The sequence below is a fragment of the Ursus arctos genome, unplaced genomic scaffold, assembly GCF_023065955.2.
Source record: "Ursus arctos isolate Adak ecotype North America unplaced genomic scaffold, UrsArc2.0 scaffold_14, whole genome shotgun sequence".
In the NCBI taxonomy this organism is placed as follows: Eukaryota; Metazoa; Chordata; class Mammalia; order Carnivora; family Ursidae; genus Ursus; species Ursus arctos.
Genome location: NW_026622808.1, coordinates 9,787,910 through 9,809,128, shown reverse-complemented (window position 1 = coordinate 9,809,128; position 21,219 = coordinate 9,787,910). Strand labels below are relative to the sequence as shown.

Sequence of the window (21,219 nt, the reverse complement as noted above, 5' to 3'; positions counted from 1 at the left end):
CCCCACCCCCAACCTCGCCAAACACTGAGAAGGGGGCCCCGAAGAGCCCGCGGGCAGGGGATCTGACGTGGGACCTCAGCATCAGAGCGAGGGGACTGGAGGCCTGCGACGGCGGAGCGGGGAGAGGAATGTCACCTCTGCCCAGAGGTGCTGAAAGCGAGGGTTCTTAGACCCGAAAAGGCGAATTCTCCTCCCTTCCCCCAGGATAATTGGAAACAGCCCTTCCGGCTGATGTGGGTTTGGGGCTATAGGTACTCCCTTTCCTCTCCCCCGGCCCCGGTTCTCCCCGCCGCCAGGCAGCGAGGGCCCCAGTTTACCCCCTGAACTCTTGCCTCGCACCCAGTCCCAGGTAACGGGACAGGGCGCCGGAGGAGGAGTGCGGCGACCCGGGCCCGGTGTCCGCCTGTATCGCCCGCTCCCCGTGTGACCTTGGGCCAGTCTCGGCACCCCACCCCCACCCCGAGCCTCAGTTTCTTCATCCCTACAATGGGGGCCCTGTGGCTCTGCCCCCCACTTCACACAGGTAGTCGTGACGACCAACTCAGCCCACTTCGTAAAGTGCGGAGCCTTCAAGGTTATTACTATTCTCTCCAGACCTGCCCGGAGCCGCGGCGGCGTTTCGGGCTGGGGTGGGGGGGGGCGGGGGGAGGAGGCTGTGGGAGCGAGAGGGGCTGGGCTCCTCGGGGCGGCGAGGGCGAGCGCCTTTCTGGATTTGGGCGCGGAAGGTTCCTGCTGCCCCGCCGGCCCGCGGGCCGGAGGGCAGACGCGTCGGGGCGGCGGCAGCGGCGGGGGTGGGGGGGGGCGGTGGGGCGGGGACAAAGGGGGCGCGGGGGGGGGGGCGGCGGCGGGACGCGCGGGAGGTGCGCGAGGTGAGGGAGGTGCGGGGGGCGTGGGCTGCGGGCTCCGCCGCCCGCTCCGACGCCGGCTCCAGCTCCGGCTTTTCCCTCCGCCATCCTCTCCCCCTCCCCGCCACTCCTTTAACTCCCCCTCCCGGGCTCGGCACTGGTTTCCTCCCCGAGCCCGCTGCCCTCAATCCCGGCGAGGCTGGGGCTCCGGCTCGCGCCCCTCCCTCGCTCCCTCGGCCGGCGCCCCATGCCGCCCCCGCCCGGCCCCCGGCTGCCCCAGTCCCCCACTTAGGCCGGCCCTGCAATCCCGGGGTGCCGGAGTGCGGGCCGGGGGCGTAGGGCGCCCGCAGGCGGCCCCTGGAAGGGCTCTAGCGGGCTGAGCGCTCCACGGCAGGGGCGCGGGCAGAGCAGGAAGCGGGTCCGCGTGGGAGCGGGGGGCGGCCGCCGCCGGGGTGGTGGGGGCCGAGCGGCCGGGGTCGCCGAGGCAGTCACCGCAGGGGGCGAGCGACTTTGGGGGAGTTGGTGCCCCGCCCCCCAGGCCTTGGCGGGGTCATGGGGGCCCCCCGTTCTGGGCCGGGGGGCGTGCGAGTCGGGGCCCTGCTGCTGCTCGGCATTTTGGGGCTGGTGTCTGGGCTCAGCCTGGAGCCTGTCTACTGGAATTCGGCGAATAAGAGGTAAGTGGCCCCGGGCTGGGGAGACCCCACACCCTTCGGGCAGGGAGTAGGGGCGCTTTGGGGATTGGGGAGGGCTGGCTCTCGGAGCTGGGAGGAGGCCGGAGGGAGGGGTGCTAGTGCTCTGATGCGAGCTGATGGGTAACGAGACAGAGGTGATCTTGGGAGCCAGACTCCTGGGTCGCAGACAGACAGAGCTGGATGTGGGTGGCGACAACCATGTGTCGGGAGTTGGAAGGACCCCACAGGGGCAAAGATCCGAAAGTTCCTGGGTAGCCGCCGCAAGGGCGGTAGAGTGGTTATTTGGGTTTGTGAGGGACTTGTGTCCTGTCGGGGGCTGGGCTTGGAGGGAGCCTGGTTAATGTCAGCTCTCCGGAGAGCCGCTGAGTAGGTGCCGCTGAGAGCTGAGGGGAAGGGCAGGGTGCCTCCCTCCCCAGAAGGGACTCGGCGTAGACGAGGGGAGGGAAGGGGGCTCCGTGTGGGGGCTCTGGGGACAACTCACCCAAGGCTTCTGGACTGTGTCCACACCGTCTGTCCCCTAACTCTTGCCCACAGCCAGAGGGTCATCGAGCCCTTGGTGGATGGAGTTCCCAACCAGAAGATATTCCTGCCTTCCTGGCTTGGAGACTTTTTTTTTTTTTTTTTTTTTTTTTTTTTTCTGGAAGAAGGCTGGAGCCCCTTCTTTCTCTCTTGCATCTAGAGTCCTGAGGACTCCCTTGCCCCCTCCCCCATCTTTGCTGCAAACTCTTCCATCAGACCCTCTGTTCCCTGGCATGCTTGCTTTGCTCTGAAAAAAGGCCAGGGGTCACATGAAACTTCAAGTCACACTGGGTAGGATGGAACCTTTGGGAGGTCTTCCAGGTCCCTGGCCTCCGTGCAGAGTCTGGTCCCCGCTAGCAAAAGAGTTCTGTGTTTTGCAAACGTCCCACTTCCCTGGGGAGGCTGTGTGAGGCCATGAGAAGGGGAAGGGGGTGGGTTTGGAGCCCACCCCATTCTAGGTCTTAGTCCTGGCTCTGCAGCTCTCAGCTGTGTGGCCTTGGGCACGCCACTTAACCTTTCTGAGTTTGTATCCTCAGTCCTCACACCTTTTATGAGGATTAGAGAGCTAAGGTGTTTGAACATATTACGTGCTCATTAAAGGAGAACTGGGATTATTGTCTGTCTTCTCTTGACTTCCCAGCCTCCCTCCCTGCTATGTCTCTTTGGGTATCATCTCAAATATCTTTTCTCAGTCAGCTACCCACCAGCTCCCAGCTGCAGTTTGAATATCAGGTGCGGCCTGAGGATGTAAGTTAGGCTTATTCTGATAGGCTTGAGCAGAGGGAGGTAGGGTGTTCTGGGGGCTCCTTGGGATGTGGGGTGGGAGGGAGGGGGTCACTTGGGAGTCTGGGAAGATACTGAGCAGCAGTCCCCCCCGGAGACCTAGCTCTGAGACCCTGTCCCCATTCGTACACAGGGAGGGGCTGCAGTCACGGGCTGGTGGCTGCCTGGGCAGAGGGAGGCATGGGCTTGTGGAGGCTGTGGTTAGGAAAGTCAGTTCAGAGCAATAGGGCACTTTCCCTAGGAAGTCTGAGCCCTAGGGCGGGAGGGGTACTGAGCAGAGAGATGTCTGGGGCAGCTGGCCCCCAGACCCTGCTTCCGGTTAGTCTCATCGAGGGCCATTGCCAGACCAGGCATTTAACTCCTTGTCACATTGCCCGGCTAACTTGGGACACTGGTCCAGATTACCCTCCACACTCGGCACCCCCCCCAACCCCCACCCCTCCTGTGCCCTGAAATCCCTCCAATTCAGTGGTGGCCTGGGGGAGGGGAGGCACTGCCCCCATGGTTGACTGCCGTGCAATAGTGAAATCACCTGGGATGGGTGGGCTGTGTGGTTCCAGAGAGGCCAGCTCCTTGGTAACTGGCATCCTGTTGCCATGGCAACAGGGCTAGTGATGGAGCGAGAGATGGCAGTGTGCGTGTGGCGAGGGCGGGCTGGAGAGTGCATTTGGGCCCACCAAGGGGCCGGAGACCTCTGAGCCTGGCTTCCTGCTGCTTTCCAGTCCATAGAGCCTGTCCTGTCAGAACAGACTTTCCACCCAGACGAAGCCTGTCCTGCAGGGATGTGGGGTGAGGGAGGCGAAGCTCCAGGGGGCCAGATCTCTGACACCTCTCCTTGTCCACCTCACCCTCCTCTTGACAGGTTCCAGGCAGAGGGTGGTTACGTGCTCTACCCTCAGATCGGGGACCGGCTAGACCTGCTCTGCCCCCGGGCCCGGCCTCCCGGCCCCCACTCCTCTCCTAATTACGAGTTCTACAAGCTGTACCTGGTCGGGGGTGCCCAGGGCCGGCGCTGTGAGGCACCCCCTGCCCCAAACCTGCTCCTCACTTGTGACCGGCCAGACCTGGACCTCCGCTTCACCATCAAGTTCCAGGAGTATAGCCCTAACCTCTGGGGCCATGAGTTCCGCTCGCACCACGATTACTACATAATTGGTACTGCTGGGCAGAGGGCAGGGTCCAGGGGGAGGTGCCCCCGAGACTGAGGGCAGAGGAGGAGCCCAGAGAGACCCCTGATCCCCCCGCCCCCCGGCTGCCCCGGGAGGTGTCAGGGCCTGGGAATGGGGACGGAATAGGGGCTAGGCTCTGGACTGCCAACCTCTCCCTTTGGCTCTTCTCTCCCAGCCACGTCGGATGGGACCCGGGAAGGCCTGGAGAGTTTGCAGGGAGGCGTGTGCCTCACGAGAGGCATGAAGGTTCTTCTGCGAGTGGGACAAAGTGAGTGGGGGCTGGCGCACAGCTGGGAGCTGAGGGAGGGTGGGGTAGTCCCATATTGGTCAGGGGGCTGCCGTCTCAGCCCCTCTTTCTTGGGTCTTCCCCATCTCCAGGTCCCCGAGGAGGGGCTGCCCCCAGAAAGCCTGTGTCTGAAATGCCCATGGAGAGAGACCGGGGGGCAGCCCACAGTCTGGAGCCTGGGAAGGAGAACATGCCAGGTAGGAACCAGGGGTCCAGCCTCCTGCCTTCCCCCCCCCCCCCGCCTCCTCTGCTCTCGGACCCCAGCTGCCCTGCCTTCACCCTCTCCCTCTGCCTTCCGTGTTGGGGGGAGGTGATACAGGAAAGAGAAGAGAGGCTGGGAGGCTGGGAGGGGAGTGAAAGCCAAATGAGGAAAAGACTCAATTAGAACTAATTAGCCAATTCAATCAGAGCTGTCAGAGAAGTGGGGAAGACTACTTGGCACCGAGCTGAAGGGCTGGACACACCTGGATTCTGAGTGGGATTCGGGGGGAAGGGGAGGTGGGGTCCCCAGGGGGCTTGAGCACTGCTGGGGAAGCCCATGGGGACCCCCAAGGCTGGGTGTCCAGATGCCCAAGTGGCTCCTTCAGCCCCTCCCCCTCTTTCCTCCTTCACCCCTTCCCTGCCAGGTGACCCCACCAGCAATGCAACCTCCCGGGGTGCTGAAGGCCCCCTGCCCCCTCCCAGCATGCCCGCGGTGGCCGGGGCAGCGGGGGGGCTGGCGCTGCTCTTGCTGGGCGTGGCCGGGGCTGGGGGTGCCATGTGTTGGCGGAGACGGCGGGCCAAGCCTTCGGAGAGTCGCCACCCTGGTCCTGGCTCCTTCGGGAGGGGAGGGTCTCTGGGCCTGGGAGGCGGAAGCGGGATGGGGCCTCGGGAGGCTGAGCCTGGGGAGCTAGGGATAGCTCTGCGGGGGGGTGGGGCTGCAGACCCCCCCTTCTGTCCCCACTATGAGAAGGTGAGTGGTGACTATGGGCATCCTGTGTATATCGTGCAGGATGGGCCCCCCCAGAGCCCCCCCAACATCTACTACAAGGTATGAGGGCTTCTCTTACTTGGCTCTCCCAGATCCAGCCCTTCTTGGGGGTGCGCTTCCAGTTTAAGTCACAGTTGGAGGGACACCTCTAGCATCCCCTTGGCCCCTTTGCTCCACGAGCTCCCGTGCCCCTGCTGTTGTGGACCCCTTCCCCACGTTTAGGATTCCTGAAGACTCCTGCCCTGGGTTGGCCGCCCGCGGCCCCGCAGAGACTCAGCCTTCTCTTCTGCCCGTGCCCCGGCCGTGCCCCAGCCGTCCTTGTGCCCCCCACACACCTGGAGCTAGGGGCGGGGACAGTCTGTCTTTTGGTCGGCACCTCTTCCTTTCTGCCTCTCACTGTTTTTCTCTTCTTTTCTCTTCTCTCTTGTATTCTCTCTCTCTCTTTCTCTCCTGTCTCTAGGTCTGTTCCTCTTCCCTAGCACCCCCCTCCCTGCGTCTCCTCTTACCCTCTCGGCTTCCTCTCCTCGGCCTCTCCCATCTCCCGGGTGGGGGGACGCAAGCACTCCCCCCTCAGCTCCCTCTTCTGACCTCTCTTACCCACCGCTCCCCTCAGTCTGCCAAAAATGGGGGCCTTGATGGGGAAGGCTCGGGCCCTCCACCCCAGCTCCGGGCGCGGGCAGCGGGGCCTCCTTCTCTGCCCTGCCCCGGGCCTGGACATTCTCACTCCGGCCCACCTGGGGTGGTTGGGTCGTGCCAGCTGCCGTGAGAAGAAGTGTCCTGTTTTGTCAGTGGCCACTAGCAAGATCCCACCCGGTCGGGACACGCGTGTGGATTTGGTCTGATGCGAAACGGGCCGCTTGGGACAGGAAGTGACTTGCTCCAGACAAGAAGTGCCCGGGCCCGATGGAAGCGGCCTGGCCGAGGGGCAGGAACGGAGCAGCAGGAACTGGAAGTGCCTTCATCCAGGACAGGAAGTAGCGCTTCTGAAATAGGAAGTGGTCTGGCTGGAACTCCAAGTGGCTTAGTCTTGGGGGGCGGGGGTGGGGGCGGCGGCCGGTTCTTACTCTGTGGAGAAGTTGGGGGGGCAGGAAGAGCTTCCTGTTTCAGGAGGAAGCTGGAACGGACTGACTGTTAGAAGACAGGGTGGACTGAGGAGGATTTTCCTAGTCTTCAGTGGCACTTCCCGGGACCCCCCTTCCCCGTTCCCTGTGCTGCTTTTAGGACAGCTAAGGTGACTGCCGTCAGCTGTGGCAGGCCCAGTTTGTCTTGTTCTTCTTCCCTCTCCCCACCCCAGTATAATCTCTGTTAATCAACAGGACTATCCCAAGAACCCACGTGTTGTCCCCAGTAACCCAGAGGGCTGTCTTGTTCGTCACATCGTCCACTTCCTCGTCCCTTCAGACTCGACACAGCTCCCTTCTTAGTGACCAAAATGGTGGCCTACTGACTGGTCTGGCGGACGGTGGTACTTAGCCGCTGCCGCTGTTCCCATAGCGACCAGCTTGTACCTCTACCTGCCCCGTAGTGCGCAAATTGGGTGTTGCCTTCTTTTCCTCCCAGCTCAGTTTCATTAGATCAGAGCTGCCCTTGGGCACCACGTCGGCCACCTCGATCACCAGCCAAGATGGTTACTTTGTCCACCAGAGGTCAAGTCATCTCTCTGGTGCTGTAGTTCCCAGCTCCTTCCTGATTTTTCTAATCGCTCCTTCCAGAGAACAGGAAGTTGATATTGCCATGGGGGAGGTGGCGGGGTATGGCCGTCACCTCAATAGTTTTACTGTAAAAGGGAAATTTGAACAACAAAAACCAAAAAAAATAAAAATAAAAAATAAAAAAATAAAAAACTTCAAAAGTTGACAAGAAGGCTGGAGAATGACTGGGCGTGAGTTGGGACAGAGGTTGGATCACACGGAGCCAAGGGGGAGGGGAGGGAGCCGGTTGGGTTGGAGGGCTGAGGGGGGCAGTACGGGGTGGGGAAGGGTAACCGGGCTGGGGGAGAAGTCCGAGGAGGGCAGCCGCCTCCAGGGGAGGGAGAGAGGAACCCTGGCCGGAGCAGGAGCTGCCGGTACATCCAACGGGGATGTTGGTGAATCCTTGTTCACACGTGTCTCTGCTAAACCAAAGCACCAGAAACAAGGCAAGTCGCAGTCAGAATCAGAGTGGAAGAAACATGTTCACGGGGTCAGGTCTACTCCCTACCAACCCCTGCCCAAGGCACCTCTGACTCGGGGAGTTTTGCTGTCGGGGACCAGTGTAGGGAGAAGTGGTGTGATTGCCCAGAAGACTCAGGGACCCAGGCATCAGGCTGCTGGCCCTTGGCTCCCTGTGCGCCCATAACCCAGGCTCTTCCTTAAAAAACCCTGGGTGCCCAGCCCCCTAGACTCAGCCCCATTCTCCAACCACAAAAGCAACCGTCAGGAGCACCGCAGGAGCCAGTCGGCAGGGTCACAACCTCTGCCCCGCCCGCCCCTCCCCTGACTTCAGGTTCCCTCCCGCTGTCTCCCATCTGCCTGGAGGTCAAGGGGTCCTCCTGCCCCACTCTGTCCAATGGGACCCCTGCCCCTCCCCCTGTCTCAGCAAGATGCCCGGGTCCTGAGAGGTGCGGGAGCTCTAGGAGGGGAGCTGCCAACTGAGGCCAGTGCTGGACCGTCTGGAATTTACTCCTGTCCTTCCGAGCCCGCACTGAGGCAGCCGGAGGTGGGGAGGCTTGAGGGGGGTGGAAGGGCTGGTCCCTGCCCCTTAGTGGGGGTTGGTTGTCATGGCAACATCCCCTTCTCCACACAATGGGAAGCCCCCCTCAGCCTCCCGCGTGGATGGAGCTGACAGCCCCATCGCTGGCTATCAGCCTCAGGGACTTGGCAACCGTCACTATGGCAACCCAGAGCCCAGCAACAGGGCCCAGTGAGAAAGGGAGGGGTCCAAGACTGGGGCAGGGCTGTGTGTGTGAGGGGGCAAGGGAGCGAGGGGGAACCACCCCCCTGCCCAACAGACATCTAGACGCACAGGTGGAGGGACAAGAGGGAAGAGAAGCGGGGATGGTCTCGGTGACAAACACCTCACCAGAGCAGCCAAGACATCATAACACGCTGAGAGACAGGAAGACACCTGGGGACAGAGGCACAGCTGGGGAGAGGAACAGCACATTCTGCGCAACATCCCGGGACACACCCCCTCGGAACGCTGGCATCTCGGACTCTCCCCCCTCCGCGCACAGTGACAACACAGGACTCACAGCCTGCCACATGGGTAGCTCTCGAGCTGTTCGAAAGCACTGGTGACTTCCACACAGAGCCACACATGTCATCCTATTCCCTTTCTGGGTCCAAACACGCCCCCATGCTCCCCAGGTAACTGTACGCGGAAGGCATTCACTTAGTTGTTGTCGTTGGCTTATTCGCTCAACATGCCACGAAGTGTCTACTTTGTTCCAGGCACTGTTTCGGGCCCTAGGAAGACAGAGTAAATGCAGCCAAGTCCCTGCTTTCCCCAAGCCCACGTTTGGGTGGGGGACACCCTAATAACATTTCTGGCAGTGATGGGAGATATAAACAAAACGGAGTAACAGGATGAAGAGGATGGAGAGTAACAGGGAGGTGCTTTAGGTCAGGAGGTCAGGAAGGTCCCGCTGAAGAGGTGACCTTTGATTCTGACCGTGAGTGATGTGGAGGAAGGCGTGCGCTCTGGGAAGGGCACACCCCACAGAAGGGACAACAAGTGAGATCTCGGCATGTTTGGGAAGAGCGAGAAGGACCTCACAACCTTGTGTTGTGATGCGTCCTGTCCCCAGGTGTGTCCTGTCCTTCCACAGCCTCGGCCTGGAGGGGACCGAGTCACACAGGGTCTAGAATCCACATTTAGGAAGTTGGTCTATCTCGGTATTCCTTTTCTCCCCTTTGGGTGTTGTGCGTGAGTTGTGTTTTCCTCAACTACGTTCAAAGTGCTGGGAGGGCAAGGAAGATGCTCTGAGCTTTGTGGGGGCCATGGTACAGCTGCTCGTACCGGGTCTAGAGCGGGCAGGCAGAGAGGAAGTAAGGGAACCCAGAGACCTGCGGTAAAGCTAAAGCTGCCCCCACCCCATCTCGAACAGCAGAGGCTGTCCTGGGGGCTGAGCTGCAGACAGAGGCTCGAACCTTGCAGGACATGAATTAGGTGGAGGCGTGTGTGTGTTTGTGTGTGTGTGTTTTATATTGGGGAGTTTTAAGGAAAGGGGCATACAGCAAAGGGCTGCGTGGGAATTTCTGATGGGGAATGGGCGACATCCCAAGTGGAATTTCAGTTGGAATGGAAACTGGAGCTTCCTAAGGGGCTGTGCGGGGAATCGCGACCAGGGGACACCCCCTTCCCCCAGGGAAAGTTTCAAGATCTGCAGGCAGGCTGCGAGAAATGCCGCAGGGTGGTCTGGAGGCAGGAGACTGGCTGGGATAGGCTCCGAGAGTTGGGGGCAGCATGGAAAGGAGCGAACGCTGGGCAGGAGGAGGAGAGCTGTCTGAAGAGGTAGCAGGGAAGGTGGAGTCCTGAAGGGGGTTCTCAGGGGCCCAAGCCCAGGGACCCCCTGGTTCCCATGGGGTACTGAAGCATTTGGGGTCCTGGTTTTCCCTCTTCCCTAGAAGCTGGGGCACCAGCTCCCTCCAACTCCACGGCCAGCCCCGTGCTGCCGGTGGTGGGGTGGTGGCGGTGAGACTCAGCAGCCTCGGGGGGCAGCAGCTGGTGAGTGGGGAGGAATCTGTGTGCTCAGCAAACAGCAGCCTCGGTGCCCGGTGGCTGCCTCCTCCCTCATCAATCAGCCCCAGCCAAATGTCCTTGGATTCCCACCACCCCAAGGGGACTGGGGCTGGGCCAGGGTCCCCAGGAGACTGAGATGGGGATGTGTGGGGGGAGGTGGGGGGGGCTTGGCTTCCCATCTCTTGGACTCTGTTCCTTCTCTTCTCTCCTGGAAGCTCTCAGCTCCTCGCGTCATGGAACAGCTCTCTCCTGGCCCTGACCATTGTGAGGGCATCAGCTACAAATCACCTGTGGGGGTCTTCTGGGGGAGCAGGGGGGAAGAGGGATGAGTCAGGGCTGAAGAAGAATCTACTCTGGTTCTCACGGGACTGGCCCAGGGCACGGTCAGCAGGAGGCTGCTGGCACAGAGGCCCTGTCCCCCCCAGCTGGCCTCTCCATCCCTGACGGATGTTCTGGGCAACAGGCTGAGACCCCGACTCCCTGAATGTCCTCTCTTCCTACCTTCTCCCGGCCCCCAGCCCTCCCTCCCTGCTTCCCGCCAAGATCCAGAGGTCCAGCCCCCAGCTCACCCCAGATCTGCTGCTACCCACTGGGGGCTGAGGCCTCTAGACCTTAGCCTCTGGCTCACTCTCCCCCTCCTCAGCCCTTGCTCCCCTCAGGGACCCAGGCGTCCTGCCCACTCCCTTCACCATAACAACCATTCTTTGGGAGTTGCTTAAGACTTTAATATCATTTCATTAAGTCAGCTAGTTAGAGAAGGTTGGGGGCACAAAGAGACTGGGGTGGGCAAAAGACGGCCAAGGTAGCGGGGAAGCAAGGGAAGAGTCCCCCTCTCTCCGTGGAGATGGCTCTGGGACATCAAATATTGACAGTGAGAGAACAGAACTTATTAAATCTGGGACAGGGGTGTGTGTGGGGAGCTGTGGGAATGGCCGGATGCCTGGGTTCTGAGGGGAATGAGGGTCTGGGAGGAGGGAAAGGCTTGAGGCTGGGGGATGCAGTAAGGGTAAGGGTCTCGAGGGTACAACTCTTCTGTCCCTTTCCTTTGGCGGGTATTGCGTCTTGGTGGCCTGGCTGTTGCTCAGCTGGGCCCTGGAGCCCCTGGGGACAAGCCCCCGTGGCAGCTGTGGTTGGTTCCCCTTCAGCCCTTCCCCCTACCTCCACCTCTGTTGACGAGCTTCAGCACCGTTTAATCGGATTGAGCAGTAATTAGCAAAGCGAGATGTTTGATTACCTATTTAGCATAATGTAGGGGGCTGGGATCCCTAGGCACAGCCAAGGTTGGGGGGGCAGTCAGAAGAGAAATGGGGTCTATACAACATTCCTTTCCTATGGGAGCCATGAGCCCTGCCTCTAAGGCTCCCCACCCCATGCCTCCCCTCAAATCTTCACTCCTTTGGGACTTTTCCCTGGGGGATTGGACCGATCATGTCACCTGTCTGCCACCCACGGCCTATTTGGTTAGCGGATCACCCACTTAGCCCTCCTGGCTGTGCAGCTACCTGGTTTGGGGTGTGGCAGGACCCCTCACAACTTCAACCCTTGTCTTCAGCAATAGGATTTTGGCCTGGGCGCCCCAAATCAGAGCCCAGAGGCCAACCTTAAAGATAACGGGGCGGGGGGTGGGTGGGGGTTCCAGAGGGCAGGGGATGTCAACACTGAAAATCAGGACAGGTGGGATGGTGAGGTCAGGGTTGGGTGTGGATGAACCCAGGGCCCTTCAGGAGTACCCGAGACAGGGGAGCCTTGTAGTGCCACACTGCCATAATGACACCCGTCAGGTGTGAACACCGACCAGAAAAAGGGGGAACTGAGGTGCCAGCTTCTCCCCTCCTCATCCAGCAAAGAAAATGTCATCAATTTAGCTCCTCATGGAAATGTAATCAGTGGGCTCGCTGCTGGCTTTGTCTTAATTAGGCACTATTGATGGAAGCAGGGAGGGTGCCTTCCCATCCCCCTGACTCGGCTTCCTCGCTCCAGCTTCTCCCGCCACAGGTAGAGCCCAGGGTTCCAGGCGCCCGCTCTGCGGCCCCGGGCCCACAGCGCCCCCTAGCCCCAGCTGAGGTCTGCCCCCCACCTCTCGAGCCCTCTCTCCTCTCGCTTCCCCAGGACTCAGCCTTTGTTCTCACGGAGAGCCGAGCCCCTCCCCGGCCCGGTCACCTTCCCTAGGGAGTCCCCGCCTCCCGTTCCCCCCAAAACGGGCGACGCTTCCCAGAGCCAATCCCCAGGTTCCAAAAATTCCAGTTCCGTTCTTCCCTGCCCTCCCCCGCCCCGCGCGGCCCGGCGCTCCTAGACCCCGGTCCGAGCGCAGACGAGGGAAAACGAGCGGGAGGGCAGGGGTGCTCCAGCCCCGGTTTTTCCCCCGGACCCAGCTGCAGCCACGGCTGCCTCGAAATCCTGGAGCGCCTTCCAGAGCGCCGACCAGCCCCGCAAGCGGGACGCCGGGCGCCACCTGCCGGACGCGTGCGGGAGCGAGCCCGCAGACCGGGGCGCGGGGTCGGGCGCGGAGGCTACCCCGACCCTTTCAGTGTCCCGCGGGAGGGCAGCTCGTGGTCTGAGCCCCAGCCCTTCCAGCCCGTCCTCGAACCAGACCCGGCCCCCCTGTAGCCTGCCGGACTCGGTGGCCGGCTCCGGCCCGCCGGCCCCTCTGGCTGCGGGTTCCCGCGGGGCGCACGCGGCCCGAGTCGGGCGGCCGGGCCGCGGAGCGGGTCTGCCCTGCGCCTGCGCCGTGGAGGCCGGGCTCGCGCCCGGGCCGCTCGCCCCTCCCCGCGCGGGGTTGCCTTGGCGACGCGTGCATGCGCTGGCTGGAGCGGGGCTCGCGGGGCGACTTCCCAGCTGGAGTGGCCGGTCGGCCGGCCTAGGGTGGACAGGGTCGGCGTCGTGAGGTGTGTGTCGGGGGCAGAGCGGACGAGGGGAGACGTGGGAAGCTTGAGGGAGAAGGGGCCGTGATGGGGGAGGGCAGAGGACGGGGAAGGCCAGGTGTGGGGGGGGAGGGGAGAAGAAGGGACGGTGGAGGTCGAGACGCCGCGGGGGGGGGAGGGGGGCAGTTGTGACCGTTGTAGGCAAGTTTGCCGCCTGGGAGCCAGTTGAGGACAGGGCCGGTCCCGTGAGCGGTGGCGCGGGTCCCCAAGCTGGCAGAGCAGCCCCTCCCCAGGCCGCCCGGTTGGACTGGGGGGCGAGCCCCGTGGGGAGGGTGCCCCCAGCCTGGCCCGGGAACGCTTTTGGGGCCCCGGGCCGGAGGCAGGGAAGCACAGCCTGACGTTTCTCTGGAGACCGGCAGCGACGCTGCAGTTGATTTTATCGATGCGTTGGCCTAATAGAACGTTTTTCCTTGGAGCAAAGTACACATCCTTCAAGTCTGAAACTCATAACCTGTGATCAATGCCTGGGGCAGCCTGTGGGGATGAGGGAGGAAAGCCACAGGTGGCTGCCAGGCTGGAGCCAGATGCCGGAGGGATGCCCAGCCAGCCCCACGTTTGCCCCTAGGGTTCCAAAAGCCCGCCAGAGATGCTCCTGCTTTCCTGAGCGAGGCCCTACTCCTCCAGACACAATGGGAAGTTCCACCTTGGGTGACTTTCCTCCTTCCTTCTCCCAGTCTGTTCTCAGGGCGTGAGGAGTCCGGTGATCTTGGCCTTCCTTATGGATTAGCCCAGAGTTACTCAGTCAACTGCGCCAAGAGACCTTTTCAGTACACACAAAACAGGGTTCCTAGCCCCACCCCCAGCCCGCCAGCAATGAAAAACTAAAGAGACATGTCACCAATACGTTTTTTTTTTCTCTTAAGGAAGTTGCACGTTTTAGTGTGGGTAGGAAGAGAATTTTCCATGCCCCCCCCCTTGCAGGATGTTATTAGTAAGCTGGGAGGAAAGGAGCTACATAGGAAAATCATCTTGGTGTGTTTCATTGACTTGATACAGAGACAAGGGTGGGGAACCCAGGCACAGTCTTCCCTTCCATGGGCCTTCTCTCGCTCGCCCATGGCCGAGGGGTAAGGTGGTTTTGGGTGCGTGCAACCACACCTCAGCTTGGTAGATTTTTTCCCTGGTGATCTTCCGTTCTGACACTTCTGGGCAGAGAGAGGGGTTCCTAAACCCTCCTAAACCATGAGAAGGTGTCTGTTAGAGGCTACCCTCTTCAACTTCCATTCATTCCTAAAGCAAGCTTAAGGGACTGACTTCGATATTTGACCCAATGCTCTGAAGAAAGTGGGATTTCCCCAGGGAAAGGAGTGAGGTCTTCTAGGCCCCTTGTGGTTAATGGAGCAGGGTGTGGGTATCCCCAGGTGAGATTATGATATGGACTGGGGGATCTCAGTTTGTGAATTCAGAAGGGACTGAGTGCCCTGGGGGGGCGGGGTGAGGGTGGCTCTGGTGGTAGACCCCCAGCTGCCCGCCTTGTCTGTAGGTCCTGCCCGCGCCATGTCCAGCAGAGCGGAGAAGAAGCGGAAAGTGAGTGCCCAGGGAAGTGCCAGTCGCGGAGGCACCCGCAGGAGAGCTGCTCAGGCGGCCGCACTGGCCTCGCAGGCTGCGGAGACCACCCTGGCCTCTGGCGAGCCTGAGCTGGAGCCCGAGCCCGAGCCCCTCAAGGAGGAGCTTGGTGGGTACCTGCCGGGGAAGAGCTTGGAGGCAGAATGTTGGTATTTAAAGAGGGTCCGAGGGCTGTTGCTTCTGGGTAGGAAGCCGGGGGTTCGGAGGAATCTCAGGCCTGCTGCTGGGGTCCTTCTTCTGTGTTTTCTTCCTGGCCAGCCTTATACTTGTTCTTTCCGTCTTCCTCCCCGCCCCCCCCCCCTCCCCGCCATCTCCCCACTCCAATACACCAAGAGCTCACTAGCCAGTCCTTTATCTTCGCCTCTTCCTCCTGACTTCAAGTGTTCCCGGTTGCTCCTACCACCCTGAAGAGGGTTTGATCTCTTCCTTTCTCCCGTTTTCACCCTGGGTGGCAAAACAAATAATGTTTTTCTCCCATTAAGCCCATCACCATGGAGACTCAGCCTGCCTTGCCACCCTTTGAATCCTAAGCCTGACTGATGCTTTCTCCCATCTGTTTCAAGCTCTCATAGCTCTGCCTGCATTTTGGCAGGGGCCTCAGTAGACTCAGGAGGTCCAGGTCCAGGGCTACGAGAGAAGAAGCCTGATGTCTACATCGGGGGAGAAAAGAGCTTTAAGAGCCTGCCTTCTGTGGCTTTGATCTAAGGGACTCCATCCCTGTGGGTTGGAAGGTTTTGGGTGGCTGTCGCCGACCCTGGGCTGTCCCCTTGGAGCACTGGCCAGTGTAGATATGACTATGAACTAAGCGTAGCCCTCCTCTTTTCCGTGGGGCTTCTTAACACTGCTGGCAGCCTGTCAAGCTGGACAGACATGGAATCCCCTTTTAATACTAACAGCGGGGAGATTAAACATGGGCGTGGGAGAGGGGTCCTCCAGGGTACACAGGATCCCTAGGACCCAGACATTAGAAATATGCAGCGTGTTTCCTTCTAAGTTGTCTCGGAAGCATTTAATGTGGGACTGGCTCCCAGAGGCTGGGTACCTGGAGTGGAGGCTGGGAGCAGGAGAGGCAGCGAGGCTCCGGTGTGGGAAGGGAAGGAGATTCTGGATGAAAGCATTGACCAGCAAAGACAAAGAATCTAGGACTCCCTGAGCTCTAAGCCTTTTTATTGTTTGATGTGGAGACACATAACCCCAACAGAGGTTCAGAGGGGCCTGGGGCCTCCAGAGCAGCCCCGAAACACCCAGTAATCCCTGTCATCTCTGGAGTTGGAAAGGGATTGAGGCCTGTTCCACAGGAGACTGAAGGGCCTGCTCTGGTCTGAAGGTTTGTGTCCCCACCCCCCAAATTAATATGTTGAAATCTTAATGCCCGATGTGGTAGGATTAGGAGGTGGGGCCTTTAAGAGCTGCTTAAATCGTGAGAGGTGTTTAAATCATGTCATGGATGGGATAAGTGCCTTATGAAAGTGGTTCCAGAGAGATCGCGTGGCCTGGTCTTCCACGTGAGGACACCATGAGAAGTCCGTGACCCAGAAGGAGGCTCTCAGTGGTATTTTGTTATAGTCTGTGCTATATTTTTATAGCAGACGCTGGGTCTAAGAAGGGCCTAAGATGGTTCTCGGTAAAGGTGGGTAGAAGGGCAGACACCCTTTGGAGGTTTGTATTAACAACCTTTGCTTCCTTAAGTGTTCCTCAATTCCTTTTAAGAAAACAAGGAGGACAGGTTTGTAATTCCATATTTGTAATTTGAAAAACCTTTTTAAAATAAAGATTTTATTTATTTATCAGAGAGAGAGCACGCGTGCACTAGCAAGGGGAGGGGCAGAAAGAGAGGGAGAAGCGGACTCCCCTCTCAGCAGGGAGCCCAACTCGGGGCTTGATCCCAGGACCCTGGGATCATGATCTGAGCCGAACAAGAGTCAGACGCTTAACCGACTGAGCCCCCCAGGCGCCCCTGGACAACCCTGTATCTTTACTTGCATCGGAGCCTAGTTTTTTTTTTTTTTTTTAAAGATTTTATTTATTTATTCCACAGAGATAGAGACAGCCAGCGAGAGAGGGAACGGAGCCTAGTTTTTAGCAGCCATTCCCCACGGATCCCGATAACCAGCAGTCCACTTTCCCTCTCTGCGGGTTTGCCTGTTCTCGACATTTCACGTCAGTGGGTTGACGCCGCGTGCGGTCTTTCTTCCGCCTAACGTCGTGCTTTCGCGGTTCGTGCGTGGCGTGGCTTTACGGCAGATCTCCGTTCCCTCCTTTAGCCGAATCACACGCCGCCGCAGTTTGTGGATCCCATCGTTTGCCGATGGGCGCTTGAGCTGTTTCCACCTTTTGCCCGCTGTGACTCGTGCCTCCGTGAGCCTGGGGGCTCGGGGTGTCTAGTGGAGTCCCTGCCTCCGGTTCTCTAGAGGATATGCCCGGAGGGGAGTATGGTGGGCTCCTCTGGTGACTCTGTGTTTACATTTTGAAGGAACGCCTTCATTTTGGAATGTTTATTCTTCCCAGAGCCAACGCTGGAGGAACCCGAAGTAGAGAAGGAAGAGTTCCCGGAGCCCGAGGTGGACGTGGTAAGTGAGGGTTTTCCCTGAGCCAGACGATCAGAGGGCTCGCTGTAACGTGCAGCGCCAGGAATTCTCTTCAGGCTGTCGCTTGCTTCTGCTTACTCTCTCCTGGGAGCCTGCTCGCCACAAACCCGGTCTGCTGAGTCCAGGACCAAGTCGTCCGTGCCCCCCGCGCCCCCCAGGAGAAGGGGGCTTTATGGGAGGGACAGTTCCCGTAGCTTTCGCTTCCTTGTCTCCCCGCCTTGAGTCAAACTGGGACAAGCTTAGTATGGGATACCAAGCTGTTCTCCGAACGAATCGCACATTTTGGCCAGCAAGCACTTTCCAGGTCTGGGTGTTAGCAGCGTAGCAGTAAATACTCGATCTTCTCTATTCTTATTTGTATTTCTTTGATTTCAAGTGAAATTGGACATTTTTTCGTATTTTCACTTTCTGATTTCTATGACGTGTGACATGCCTGTTCATGTCCTTTTGTTCATTCGTTTCCTGGGGTCGTTTTGTTTCTCTTATAGGCTCATCTACATGTTTCTATGGAGTTTTCTTGACTTGGAAACTTTTAAGTGAAAGAGACTCTTTCTTATCTTCCAGGAGAACTGGGAGAAGGACAGGGTGACTCCCATGTTCATCTTCATGTTTTCTAGTCTCCTTAAATATTTAAAGCTTATTTGTTTTCTTTAGTCATCTCTACACCCAACGTGAGGCTTGAACTCACAACTCTGAGATCAAGAGTCATACGTTCCTCTGACCGAGTCCCAAGTTTTCTGAATTATTTAGTAGAGTTCTACAGATGAATTTTTTTCGAGTCACCAGTTGTAATTAATTTTCCATCTAATTGATATATTTTTTGGTGTTTCCCATTCTTGTATTCCCCCCCCTTCTTCCTCTCTGCTATGCCAGTTGGCTTTCACTGGATATCTCTTATTACTTCAGTACCCTGGGAGGCTGCGGCCTTATCCTTTTTCTGGCTCGCCATCCTTGCTCCTGGTTGCTTGCTTTAGGCTAATATCCTACAGGTTCCCTTGACTTAGTTTTGCTTTGAGGTTGAGGATTGCTTGACGATGCGTTTTGACAATGACAGGCATAAAGGACATATCTTGGGAAGATAATATCCCCCGCTTTTCCTCTAGTGATCTATTCTAGTTTTTCTTGTAGAAGCAAGGGGATCTTATCGTCTTGTTTCTTCAGAAACTTGAGACCTATCACTCTGGTCATCCTTAGCCTTCTCTTTACCATTCCAGACCCCTCTGACTTCTCGTTCCCCATGTCCTCGCGTGCGCTCATGGGTGGGAGAAAGGACTCATCCTAACAGCTCTCCCTGCCTCGGCTCTCTGCTCTCCTTCTGTAGAAGCCCCTTTTCCTGTCCCAGGCTGTGCTGACAGGACTAGCGGATGCCGTCTGGACAGCGGAGCATGATGCCATTTTGGAACACTTTGCCCAGGACCCTTCGGAGCTCATCCTCACCATCTTCATCGACCCGTATATGGGGCTGAAGCTAGATCTGGGCATGCCTGTACAGGTGGGTACCCTCCTCTCCCGACTCCCAGGCGGTCTGCCAGGGGGCTGAGGGTGCTGCGTATCTCAGTCTCGAGTCTTACCTCCTGGACCCCAGGTCTGTGGAGCCTCATGGGGTGTCAGGAACCCCGCTTGGCAGTGGGGTACAGAGAGAAATGAGGTAGGGTTTCGCTTTTGGTGATCTCATGGTCTAGTGGGGAAGACAGATGTATACAGAACATTTACGGTATGTTACGATGCCACGGGCAGAGCTTTATAGGAGCTTGATGGGGGCAACTGATAAAGCCAGTGGAGGGCTGGCAGGGCTCGGTGGTGGAGGTGCTATTTCAGGTGGAGATCAACAGTAAGTAGGATTTCATCGAGTGCGGGTAAGAGCTGTTCCGGTAACGAACTGTGTGCAAAGAAGAGCTTTAGGAAGTGATCCTGGAAAGGTGGGTTTGGGGCAGCTTGTGGGAGGCCCTGTGTATTAGGCTGGACAGTTTGGCCTCTATCCCGGAGGGAACTAGCGAAGGCCTTCGCGGATTAGGTACATAACTGTTTGAACAATGTGGAAGATGCATTAGTGAAGAGTAAACCGCGGGGAGGGAGACAGTTAAAGGACAGGCATAGAGCAGAGTGTTAGCGGTAGCCTCTGGGGGGCGGTGTACAGGTCATGATTGGTAAATTCTCATAACTTTTCTGCGTTTGATATTTTTGAAATAAAGTGTTGGAAAAGAGGAAGGCTTTTGCTTTGCTTTTATTGGCAGCACACGTTCAAAAACCAAAATGATAATGAACATGAGCGCGGCCCTGTGCGGTGACACAGTTTGTGAAATGTTCCAGATTAAACAAGAGCGAAAACAGACTGTGGCTTTTTCCTGCACATGGGCAATCGTCAGCTATAAGACGACATGGAAAAAAAAAAAAATCTCATTCGTAAAAGGAACAAAAATTTGCAAAAATGTGTAGGATTTATAGGAAAGAAAACAACTGTGTTGCAGGCCGTGTCAGAAGATCTGACTACACAGTGAGCCATATCCTGTTTCTGAGTGGGAATCTTAATTATAAAGATTCTATCCAGACAAATGCGCTGTTTTAACGCGACTCCAAAGTCCCACAGTCCCTAAATCTCTTGTGTAAAGATTTGAAGATATATCTGGAAAAATGCATGAAAATAGCAAAGAACATGATGAAGAAGGAAAATACTGAAGGAGAGCTGTGAATATGAAAATCTCGTATTTAACTGTAGTGATTAAAACAGAGTTGGGACACCTGGCAGGCTCAGTCGGTGAAGCGTGTGGCTCTCCATCTCAGGGTCATGAGATCAAGCCCTGTGTTGGGCATGGAGCCCACATAAAATAAGGTAAAATTAAATTAAAATTAAATAAAACAGAGTTGTACTAGGCCAGGAATATACAGCATATATACAACATTAAAGACACAAAATACACGTATATGTAAGCATTTTCTATAAAAACTCCATCTAAAATCTGGGGAAGAAGGGATTATTCAATGCATAGGATTGGAAAATATGGAACTCAAAGTTTTCCATTAAAAATCTATTTAGCTGGGGGGAGGGGGAAACGGGAAAATGTCGGTCAGAGGGTGCGAAATTTCTGACACCAAAACCAAAGGCAACCAAGCAAAACTAAGTGAGTGGGACAACATCAAATCAAAAAGCTTCTGCACAGCAGGGCTTCTTCCATCAACAAAATGCAAAGGCCACGTAAGACATGGGAGAAAATACGTACAAATCCTAGCTCTGATAAGAGGCTAATACCCAAAATATATAAAAAACTCCTACAACTCAATGGTGAAAAGAACAATCAGATCAAAAAATGAGCAGAGGGATTGAAGGGAACTTTTTCCAAAGAAGACATGCAAATGGCCAACGGGTATTTGGAAAGGTGCCCCAGTATCACTAATCAGGGAAATGCAAATCAAAATCACGGTGAGATGCCATCTCACACCTGTGAGAATGGCCATCGTCGAAAAGACAACAGATGACAAATGGTGAAGATGTGGTGAAAGGGGAACCCTGGTGCACTGCTGGTGGGAATGTAAGTTGGTGCCGCCACTAAGGAAAACTGGACGTTTCTCAGAAAATTAAACACAGAACTACCATAGGATCCAGCAACCCACTTCTGGGTATATGTCCCAAGGAAATGAAATCACTATGTCAAAAAGGTATCTGTAGCCCATGTTCTTCGCAGCATTATTTACAATAGCCAAGACATGGGAACAGCCTAAGTGTCTATCGATGGATGATGGATAAAGAAAATTCTGTACACACACAGTGAAATATTGTTCAGCGACGAGAAAGGAAAGAATCCTGCCACTTGCAACAACCCGGATGGAACTCGAGGCCATTATGCTAGATGAAATAAGTCAGAGAAAGACAAATGCTGTATGATCTCACTTATATGTGGAATCTAGGGGAAAAATAATCCCCCCTAGTGGTATACATGACATTTGCTAAGAGGGTGGATCTTAAGTGTTTTCTGCACGCACGCGCGCACACACGCACACGCACAAAGAACAGAAAAAATGGTACCTCGTGAAATGCTGGGTATGTTAATTAGCTTTGTCGTGGTGATTCTTTCACAATGTATATGAATATCAAAGCATCACGTTGCACACCTTAAATATATACAGCTTTTTATTTGTCAATTATGCCTTAATGAAGCTGAA

The 21,219-nt window shown here is 57.1% G+C and overlaps 2 protein-coding genes across 2 annotated transcripts in view; both read left to right on the top strand.

Moving 5' to 3' along the window:
* The first annotated feature begins 1,366 nt into the window (after positions 1–1,366).
* On the top strand, positions 1,367–6,279 carry EFNB3 (ephrin B3). The gene is made up of 5 exons (XM_026520891.3): positions 1,367–1,519; positions 3,702–3,994; positions 4,184–4,276; positions 4,387–4,491; positions 4,921–6,279. Exons 1-5 carry the CDS (start codon positions 1,398–1,400, stop codon positions 5,328–5,330), a joined length of 1,023 nt encoding a protein of 340 aa, XP_026376676.1. The 5' UTR covers positions 1,367–1,397; the 3' UTR covers positions 5,331–6,279.
* Positions 6,280–12,792: 6,513 nt separating this feature from the next.
* DNAH2 (dynein axonemal heavy chain 2) overlaps positions 12,793–21,219 on the top strand; it is a 79,905-nt gene continuing 71,478 nt past the window's right edge. The window contains exons 1-4 of the mRNA XM_057311350.1: positions 12,793–12,871; positions 14,391–14,582; positions 16,982–17,043; positions 18,383–18,553. Coding sequence (XP_057167333.1) covers positions 14,405–14,582; positions 16,982–17,043; positions 18,383–18,553 — 411 coding nt within the window. The 5' untranslated portion in view covers positions 12,793–12,871; positions 14,391–14,404. The remainder of the gene's footprint in view (positions 12,872–14,390; positions 14,583–16,981; positions 17,044–18,382; positions 18,554–21,219) is intronic.